The following is an 11,022-nucleotide window of genomic DNA, read 5'->3' on the forward strand; positions in this document are numbered from 1 at the left end:
AGATTAGTCATCAGTGAGTGAGGCTTTAGTTGGAGTCTATTTTTGTGCCTCAGGGTACGCGCTGCCCTGCTTCCTAATGACTGAGGGTAGAGAGTAGACTGAGGAATATAACAGATGTAAGCAAACCTCTGGAATGTGCAAAGAAGGAGGAGTCCTGTGAAGTTAAAGACTATTCCCCGGTCAAGCTCTGACTGAATCCAGAGTACATGTAATGTGGAAAAAGTAAAACAAAGCGCAACACTTGATTATACATCTCTTAAATTGTTAATGTTCCTTGCACTGTGCATTTCCTTTACCAAACACAGGAGCGATCTATGTTTAGTGTGCTTCATTGATCCCTTCCTCCTTGCCTTGCGTTTCAGAGCCTGAAAGTAAATGTCCGACAGAGTGAGTTCAAATGGGAGTGAATGGCTCGGCGTCACTCCTATCACATTACAACACAGTGCAAAAGACATGGCACAACATCTTACATTACACAGCTATATTCCTCTATAAATCGATGAGTAGGAATGAATGTATTCCCCAAACATGAGTCCAGCTGGCTAATTTATAGAATATTTCAGCACATAATGGCACCATGGAGGCTTTAGTTAGGAAAAGATGACACAAAGAAAGTAAAGGCTGGTGTTGATTGTAGACCCATAATCTATTTGAAGTCAAAATCCCATAACAAAGGAAGAAATGCTCAACATATACAGACAACAATCAAATCGTCTTTGCAGACACGTTGGCGTTACTTACAATTCAGTGGTGAACATTCAGATTCTCTTAAGTCATATTTGTACAAAGCTCGTGTCCTTTAATATTCTTCATACAAGCTCACCTTCAGAAATTATTTGGTCTTCTTTGACTGTCAGATTTTTTATTTTTGCTCAGTTACTCCCTGGCTAGTGTCCTCATGTCCAGATAGCAGAACCTGGGGACTACTTTGTGCAGCATTTCCCTCTTTCTTCAGGGTCTTCAGGCACTTGTCGAGCCTTTTGATGCACAGCGTCACGTCCTCACGAGTGATTCCCACAGCCGAGGCGGCGTTGAGGTAAGGACAGGGGTACGCCTCAGAGTGCGACATGAAGCCGCGGAACGTGTGGCCGCTTATGGTCTGCTCCTTGTCCAGCGGTATAACCCTGGAAACATGGGTGTAATACACAGGAGAGCATTTACTCCAAAAGTAGGGGACATTTTTGCTCTTGAGCTGTTCAGGGTTGATCTTTCTTCAGCTACCCAAACATGCCGCATGTGCACTTCACTGTTAATACTTTGATTTGTGCTTTTTAAAAATGAACTTCTAAAAATCTAAAATTGATTTACAGCTGGAGCAGATATGGGACAAAGATTGAATCTATAATAAGTAATAACATAAGTGTGTCGTTTGAGCTCAAACATCTTGACGTTTCATTAATTTTAAAAGGTTGGCTCGGTTGGTTGCTGTCTATTTGAAGTCTGACGTTTGAAATCTGTTACAAACTCATCATACAGCCAAACCTTCCATGTTTCCAGAGGTGCAGATTGGAAAGAAGAAAGAAACTGCTCAAATGTAAAAAAAAATAAAAAATGCTTGTGATATTTGTCAGCGCTTCGTCTCTGTCAGGACAGTTTAGACTCACTTCATTGTGAAATCAATTACTGGCTACTACGAGAAAGCATTATGATAAGAGGAATGCATTTTAATTCAATGTAGATCTCAGTTAATCGGCTCTGCTTGATGTGACAGTAAGTCTCTGATGATGTGGAAAAATGGCCGCTCGGGTTAGCAATGCAAACACTCTATTAAACATGTGCTGTTATTAAGATGAATGTGTCGCTGAAGCTTTCATCTCAGAAGTCAACAGAGCTTAAGGGAGGGGTATAAATGATCAGAGTGAAGTTTGAACATTGAAACATGTTCACTTGATGAAAACCAAAAGAGAAATAAAGTGGGAGTGGAGTGGACGCAATCTCTGCTTCTTTTCAATGCGACTGAGCCATTAGTGCATTCAAATCTGAACAAAACAGGCGCAAAAGAATGACCCGAATAAATCATTCATTTGGGATATTTTAATATTTAAACAGGTGTTTGGACAAAAACCATTAAAAGGAAAAAGAGTCAAACAAAAGCACAGCAGGACTTAGAATTATCTGTTTTTGCAGCTACTGCACAATGGGCATGAGTATATAAGTTCTAAAAATAATGAACTTGGATCTATTGTCTCAGTGTTCTTTTCAAGTAAATAAGGAGTTATGATGTCTAACAAATTCTCAACATTTCACACAGGGTCCCAATTTGTTTGGAAACAGGGTTGTTAGACGGAGGGGGGGGGGGGGAAACAATGAAGATTAAGCTTGACCAAGTGAAGTGAGCCCCTGGAGGTCAAAGCTGTGCTGCCCAAGCAGACACAACATGGGGTTCCTAATGGAAACATCCAGATAAATTAGGAGATGCCCCTAAAAGGATGGCCGGTCTAATCAACTTAAGTAGTTCCCGCTCCGCCATATTCAGCAGATCCATCTGGCTGATTGCTTTTTTTTTTTTTTTCTTTCCTCTGGCCGGTTTGTTTGCCAACACACAGCTCATCCTTTCACTTCTCAAGGACACAAACAAACCCATTGTTTTCTTTTTTTATACTTCCTAACATGGTGACTCACATACACCTCCACATGCTTCTGTTTTTTTTTTGTTTTTTTTCTTTCTTTCAAATGTTCATACCTTGCTCCTGACACTTGCCGGGTGAACAGCATGGAGCCCAGCTGAGTCACTGCCTTGTCGCTCTCAGCCTGGAGTCCATCCAGAGACATGGCTGGAGGAGAGAGAGGCCCAAACCCAGGACACAAACAAACAAAATTCGCTTTTTATTTTTTTTTAAAAACAACATAAAATGTGCTGTTATATCACTTCAGAATTGTTCTTTAAACTCCTCAAAACACACACAAATCCACAGTCTTTGGACCTGTGCTTTGAGCTTACCCAGTGAAATGGGGTTATGTGGGGTGTGAATCAATCTCTCCCCATGTGCTGAGGCCAGACTCTTCAGCTCCTGAGCCAGCAACAAATAAATCTCCTGCAGGGCATTCAGACACAGAGAGGAGGCATGAAGAGACAGCACTAGAGGCAGCGGGGGCCATACGATAGAGCTATAAATAGAAACACAATTCTCCTTTCAGATTCTGCCACGGTCTTATTTTAGCAGCAGAAGCCTTAGTTTTTTTTTAGTTTTTTTTTTTTATTGCTTATCAAGCAAATCTCTCTGCAAGCAGACCGCTCCCATCCCCCTTCTCCACTCCGAGTGTGTTTCCCTCCGAGCTTGAGCATAAGAAAAGTGTCCACTTCCCATCTATCTCCGGCAAGGATCTTAACTCATCCACCTCGGGGATCAATTAGAGAAGCAGGAGAGGAGGAAGACATGCTTTCGTCTTGAGATTTAATCATCCACGTGTTTAAAAAAATGCTGACTAAGTGTGTTTAGTGCAGAGTCTTAAAGCAGTCAGTACATCAAAGCACGGCGTGGACGCAAATGTTATGAGCCAAGACCAGGTGGGAAAGGAGAAAAAACTACAAATCCCATGTTTTTTTTGTTTTTTTTTGGGTGTTTACTCCCAAGAGAAGCACTGCACACTACAGGAGCTTCTCTCTGCAACAGTCGGAGAGTGTCAGCAGACTCATGCTTTCCAAATTTGAAAAACATCTTGAAAGGAAAATTTGTTTTTGTTTTTCTGTCATGAGTCAGACACAAACAGCCTCACAATAATGTCTCCAAGTGGCCCTTGTTCTCCAACAACAATGGGTGACTTCTCCATCCTTGGAGAGGACAGGCGCAAGTGGTGGAAGGGGTGCACGGCTACGACTCTGCAGACAATAAGAGTGTGTGCAAGAAAAAAAAAAAAACACACATAATCTGCCGGTTCTCTCTCTCTCTCTCGATATATGCCTGTAAACCAATCCTCACGGATGAAATTTCTGAATTATTTAAAGCTTTGGACCCCAGGGGGATCCGTGGAAATCACTCAGTTCTGCAGACAATATGGAAAATGGGCCTTTTGCATGAATTATGCATAGTTTGGACATGAAGAAATCAATAAGCAGCAATGGTGTTGGGACAAGTGAGAAGCTAGAAGAATAAACTAGATGTATATTTCTGCTTTAGAGTTTGTTTTACGCTAATTTGTGGCATTGTATTCTATTGCCCAGTTGAGTTAGGGATCATTCTTGATGAAGTAATGTATTCTAAAAGGATTTTAGGAGTAGGGAACACCCAAAAAGAAAATTTAATTCATCTCCTTTCTAAAAAAAAACAAAAACTTCAAGGAAGATTCATTTATTTCTGCATCTTTTCCAAGTTCTGAGCATCACCAGAAACAGATTTCTACCTGCACATTTACAGTACATTTATGCCACAGCAGCTCTGAGGTGTGAGAATGCTGCAGTGCCTACCATTTGAAGAGGGGAACTGCTGCATTGTGAGCTCGGCTTTAAAAGCAGAGAGCCGCCTCGGGAGGTTTTCTGAAAAACTTCAGGATCAATCGTATCTCGCTATAGCATAATCCTCCCTCCACATCGCTCGTTTCTCAGTCAGACAGCAGGTATACAAAGAGGTGTACACACACACACGGTCATGGCATGTGACGCACTGCAATTCAATAGGACTTATGTAAGCTGTTTTTTTTTTTGGTTTTTTTTGGGCTTCAGGGGAAATATGTTGACACAGCATGCATAGAAAACAAACTCAGGCTGATACTGCTGCAGTGTTTTTATATGCAAGTTATGCTTTACATATAAAGCCTTATGATGATGTAATGTGTGCTCTCACCTTTCTTTCTGACAGGAGTTTTTTGTAGCCGTTGGCTCCCAGACTGAGAAGGGTAATGAGGACGTCGAGGGAAGGTGAGGCGGATGCTCGACCTGGACAAAGAGGGGCCAAGAGGTGACTTTGCTGAGCCGATATAGAAACAAGACAGAGTCTGCTGTGTGTTAAGCCTATTGATGCTATTTGAAAAAAACCTGAAAGTGAACGCATGAAGCAGCTAAATATAACAGGAGGCTGATGGAAGAAGGAGGAGGAAGAGATGTCACAGCCCTCAGACTTTCCTGGGAATGAGATTTGATGGTTTTATATGATGAACAGGAGTGGGTTAAGATTGTTGGCAACTTCCATGCAATGTCAAGGGGACCTGAGGGTGAGGATTATTCAATTTAAAACTCTGCACTGATTTTATTAGACCCTGAGTAGACGTTCCAGACTTGGCTTAAAATACTCAGGTACTAGCTGGAAGTGTGGATAAAGGTACAGTACACTGGATCATGAGCTATGGCAGGGATGGGCAACTTTGGTCACAGCAAGGGCCACTTTTAATTGAATTCTCACTGCCAGAGGTCCAAATTGTAGTATACAAAAACGATTACAGTCAATTTTGTCTCCAATTTAACTCAACATATGCCAGTGATCAAATATTATCATGGACATACTTCTGGTTTTCATGATTTCATGGCAGATTTTGTCATGTTTTCTTCATGTTTCCAATTAATTGATGCGTAAAAATTGACCTGAGGGGGCTGCATGTGGCCCCCGGGCTGCCAGTTGCCCACCCTTGAGCTATGGTCATGCTCCTTGATTAATCAATTATTTATCTTAATGATACATTTTATTGTTTGTCTGTTTTCATTTTAAGACACTCTAGAAGTGCTGAGCCCTGACTTGGTTATGGTTTGTGTGAGGGTTAGGACTTATGGTTTGTTATTGTAACAGATTGCATTATGTATACCATGTGATATGACTCATTAGTTATTATGAAATACAAACTGAAAATCATGACATTGGTGGAATTATTCTTCACATATTTTCCCTGTTTTGGACTTCATGTTTAACTAGTAGAATTATTTATGGTTAATTTGTGTTAAAACAAAATGAAATGTTGATGCATCTTCAGAGAGTTGGCTTTTTCTTTCTAAGTATAAGAAATGTTAAATTTGTTTATCTTTATGTCCAAGCTCCTTTGAAATGTGTTGCCGTCATCAAATTACAAATGGGCAGAAATTTAGTACTCAGAAAGTTAGAAATTCCATATGTTATCTTTGTGCTTTTTTTTTAATTTTTTTTTTAAAGGTTTATTTTTGGGATTTTTCAGCCTTTATTTTAGAGATAGGAGGATGGATAGAGTCAGAAATCAGGGATGGAGGGGGTGAGGAATGACATGTGGGAAAGGAGCCACAGGTCAGATTTAAACCTAGGGTTCATATTCGGTTTTTGTTTACACTTTACACATCTTACACGGTTTGTAATCCGTCTCCTCAAAGAGTATTTTAAAAAGTCTGTAGAGTGACCACGGGTAGATTTCAATCAATATCATTGAGTGCTGAAGTACTGCAAAAACAAAACAACTGTCTTCATTAAAAAATAAAAAAAAACTGGCATTGAATTCAAGGAGAAAAGAATAACAAACACACTTTAAAAAAAAAGAAGCCAGTATTGGTTTTTTTTTCAACACTTCATTGTCGTCAACATGTCTGATTATTTATGACATCACAGGGTTCCCAACATTTTATTAACTTCAAACTGTAAAGTGCAACTCGCCTAGAGAAAATAAATACATGATGTAGCTCAGATAAAGTGTTGGTATTACTCACCTGGGTACATCTTGCTTATCTCCTGTATGAAGGACTCATCAAAACCTGCTATTATAGCGCCACCTACTGGAACCATGAAGTTCTTGTCCAAGCTCTGAACAAAGGCATCGATTCTCCCCACACGAGCTCCCTGATGACACAAAGACAAATATAACCATACTGTCTTTCAGATGCAAAGTGTTTAAAAAAAAAAAAAGTGAAGATGCTTTTATATCATACATTTTATTTTCCAGACCTGACACATGCCGTCACACATGTACAAGGGAGGGCAAGCATCAGAAAAATACACAGGACTCATAATTTTTGATGGAAGAGTGGAGCCTACCTGTTGTATGAGGTGCATGCATTTGGATGACTGCACTCCGTATGCATTGTTTACTATATGTGGAATGTTATATTTGGCACACATAGAGGCCAGCTCCTCGAGCCTGCACGACAAGATAATGATTAATCACACACTTCATATTATTCAATACGTGCATTTATAAATCCTCTGCTTGGATCACAAGAGGGTGATAGAGGGATCGTTTGTTTCTTGCCTGTCGGGGGCCCGAGGGGCAAAGCAGGATGTTGTCGAGTGAACACATAGGATGTTCTCGGCACCGAGCTCCGTGATTTGCCGCTCAACCGCTTCCAAGTCCGTCCGCAACTCATCGCCCTCAAGAAGGTTCTCCACCACCACGGGCTCAAAGCCTGAGACAGAGTCAGATCGGAAAATCAAAAAGACAATGCAAAGGTTAAGTCTGTCATCAATGGATTTAGCTTTCCCAACAAAGACCATTCAGGAAGAACGTTTCTGTATGATTTGGTGTGAGAAGGTGAAAGTGAGTGGACGTCAGATATGGGTGTCATCATCACCTGCTGTGATCATGGCTTTGAAACAGGACTTCTGGTCGATGCGAGGCCAGATGATGTAGCGAGCCTTGGGTCTACGGTGACGGAGGGTCAGAAAGCACAGAGTCAAGCTCATCCCTGTCGCCATGGGAACCACGAAGCAGCTCGCCACGCTGCGGACACCTGTCGCATGAAAGAAACAGAGAAGGTTTGTATTTCATCAATCCACAGTAACAACCAAAAAAAAAAACCTAAATTAAAGGGACACTCCGCTGATTTTAACGTGTGAAGTTTAGGATCGTGATTTTCGGAGCTTCGGGATACAAGTCAATATGCTCATAATTGAAATGTGCAGAACATTTTGGTTAAGCAGTGCCACATGTTTAACCCTGCAGTGATCGAATAAGATGTAAGGGTATCACATACACACCTGAGAGCTTTAAGATGTCCAACACCACTGAGTTGGTGAGCTTGTTAAGCAGGCTGGATCCTGCAGCTTTGGGCTGAATAGCAGCAATGTCACCCGATCGACCGATGCCATGGATCAACCTACGCAAAACAGCTGAATGTCACAACAGGGACCATTAAACCACCTCACTGTTATCAGCTCTGTTGATTATGTTCACTCAAAAACTAGTAAGACGACTCGGAGTTACTCTCAGTTAAACGACTGTTACACGGGTCAACGGTTCAGGAGCTTTTTTTAATTTTTTATTTTTGGGCTTTTGTGCCTTTAATGGAGAGATAGGACAGTGGATAGAGGTGGAAATCAGGGAGCGAGAAAGGGGATTGACATGCGGGAAAGGAGCCACAGGCTGGATTCGAACCCGGGCCGCCCGCGTTGAGGACCGCAGCCTCCATACATGGGACGCGCGCACTAACCACTGCGGCACCAGCGCCCCTTCAGGAGCTTTTTTGATCAAATACATCATTTCTTATCGAGTCCAGTATCGATTAAATTGCACTCCAAATTATAAAACCTGTCAACAAAAGCATGAATCAACGACCATGAGCTTTCAATGGGACGCAACACTGTGCAGTGTAACTCGATCTTAAGACGATAAAGATATCGTCAAACCTGTAATGCCGTCTCGCCACAAGGCTGGATGCCACTCTGCCTTCCCGCTCTCCGACACCACAGTTTCCGAGGAAGTTGTTGCTGTCCATCACAGCCAGCTCATTCAGAAAGAGCTCTATGGTGCTCTCGCTCCATCCCTCCTCTGGACACTTTCCCTGCGACATGCACGACATAAGAAGAGATGTGTGAATCTGCAGCGAGCACACACATGAAGGCAGTTTTTCAACATTACCTGCTCCAGGAGGTGTCTGATGAGCTGCTCGTGGCTTCGGCGTGCCTGGCTCCCCTGTCGGATGTAGGCGGACGACACGATCTTCTCACTCAGGCCGAAATTTTCACTGTTCATCTCTGTCAAACAAACAGCCTCATTACGTTGACATCAGCTCACACATCAGAGACTGTAACTGTGGGGAAAATAAGCTGGATTTAAAAAAAAAAAAAAAAACTGCCAAGAAAGAAAGAGAAATCTGAGAGCACAAGATTTTTAAATCAAATCTTTGAAATCTGTCTTAAAAACTGAATTAAGAAATCAGACCAGGTTATTCAGCTTGTGTTGTTCAAAACTTGCAAGTAGGATTTATCTATCTTTGATTTTAAAAAAACAATCAGGATTGTCCTGACATAACAGGAACACACTTTTATAAAACTTTTAAGTAGGTCAAACAGCAAAACATTTTTTTACAAAGATTTTTGCAAGTCAATGTCCCACGACTTACAGCTTTTAGTGAAGGACACTGAAGAGTAGTTTGATTTCAGTGAAGTCTGGATGAATACAGACATGCATCTTAACATATTTCACACTCTTACCTTGACAACAAGGTTTCTGTTTGGTGTCCTACTTACATCTAATTTAAATTCAGTTTAGCAGCAAAGCCTATAAGAGAGCATACTAGTGACGACCCCTTACCAAACATAGAAGCTGTACATGTAAGGTTGCTTTGTTAAGTTGGCTGAAAGCATGCGACACAAGTCATTTTCCTTTGCAGCATGAGTGCCAGCAGCTCTGCTAAGCTAAGCTAATGTTTACACCAGGTGTACAGGACCTTACAGCTTCAACGCGGCTGCTTTCAGAGGTGACAGTTATTATATCTTCTTACCTAACGCTTTCCTCGGAGAGTCAACCTGTTTTTGAATCGTCAGGAACGTTTCCAACCTGTCAACAGGCGTGAAAACAGACAGGAAGAGAAGGCAGCGTGGAAGCAGATTCGCTCAACAAAACGTCACGAGGTCACATGACCTACGAGAACGATCATGTGACCGCGCTGCCTTTTTTAAATATCGGTCACTTTTTTTTAAATTTAAAGACTGAATTATTTACAATTTTACTACATTAAATAAGACGACCTTCTATCATATTTTTACAATAAGAAAATAAATCTTTAATAGTACATGAATTTATATTTTTTTATAGGAAATTTTCACCAGAAGCAAATGACTAAACAAATACGTAAAATAAATATCTAATATATAAAGCATTATTTTGGAGGAAAAACAATGTTTTGTTTTTTCTTATCAATTTGATACTGCAAATAATAAACACACATAAACTAAACATTTGAACTCAAAATAATTATATATTTTATAACATTTATTTAAATTATCTGCAACATTATTCAACCATAGCGAGTGGTGTAGTATAGTATAATCCAGCGTTATATGTGGAAATAGGCCTATAAAAATCCTAAATTTGGTAAATTAAATCCTAAAAGTATAGCAAAACAACCAAATCAATGTTGCAAACTGTGGAAAAGTAAAAGTCAAACACTAAAAATTAACTCATATATAAGTACACAAGTATCACCACAAATGAGTTACAAAAGCATTAAAAATAAAGAGAAAATGATGCACGACGATTGTTTCGTAAAGTGTGATTTTGTTTTTTTAAATTGACAAGCCTGTCATATATCTGGATTGATAACTTACCTAGGTGCAAATTACGTGCAAATTTTGAAGAAAAAAAAAAAGTAAATTGTTCAGTATGAAGCAAATATTATGATTGAACATGCAGGTACATTTATATATTGCTTTATATTTATATTCAAATGTCTCAAGCTACATTTAAAACAACGGAAAAAATAATTAACTACTCCAGCTGTGAAAAGTGTAAAGGTGAAAAGAAGACCACAAACTTTTTTTTATTTATTTTTTATTCTTATTGGAACAAATGGAATGACATCCCAGTCTCCATAAATTGTCATGTTGCCTTATTATATATAATTATATTATACTTATAGAAACACATCGTACAATTTTACTGGTATACCACTCATCACACAAACATTTGGCCAGGCAATTTAGCTGAAATTGATATAATATTTGGGACAAAAAAAAAAAAAAATATATAAGTATGTCAAAAGGTATTTTAATTTTTTTTTATTTAACCAGGTAATTTAACCCATTGACATCAAGATCTCTTTCACAAGGGTGACCTGGCCAAGAGGGCAGCAGCACAGGTCATAATAAACATTACATGATAAAGAAACAGCTTACAAACAATAAGTTAAGAGAAAACCTC

The 11,022-nt window shown here is 39.9% G+C and overlaps 1 protein-coding gene across 1 annotated transcript; it reads right to left on the bottom strand.

Annotated features, from left to right (window-relative positions):
• Positions 1-627: 627 nt before the first annotated feature.
• On the bottom strand, positions 628-9,724 carry sepsecs (Sep (O-phosphoserine) tRNA:Sec (selenocysteine) tRNA synthase). Its single transcript, XM_061031091.1, has 12 exons — positions 9,605-9,724; positions 8,740-8,911; positions 8,508-8,662; positions 7,860-7,978; positions 7,454-7,612; positions 7,135-7,288; positions 6,921-7,023; positions 6,596-6,725; positions 4,782-4,873; positions 2,942-3,035; positions 2,684-2,774; positions 628-1,124 (listed from the first exon to the last, which is right to left on the bottom strand). The coding sequence occupies exons 2-12, from the start codon at positions 8,851-8,853 to the stop codon at positions 863-865; spliced, it is 1,473 nt and encodes a 490-aa protein (XP_060887074.1). The 5' UTR covers positions 8,854-8,911; positions 9,605-9,724; the 3' UTR covers positions 628-862.
• Between the last annotated feature and the right edge of the window lie 1,298 nt (positions 9,725-11,022).

The sequence above is a fragment of the Labrus mixtus genome, chromosome 23, assembly GCF_963584025.1.
Source record: "Labrus mixtus chromosome 23, fLabMix1.1, whole genome shotgun sequence".
Taxonomy (NCBI): domain Eukaryota; kingdom Metazoa; phylum Chordata; class Actinopteri; order Labriformes; family Labridae; genus Labrus; species Labrus mixtus.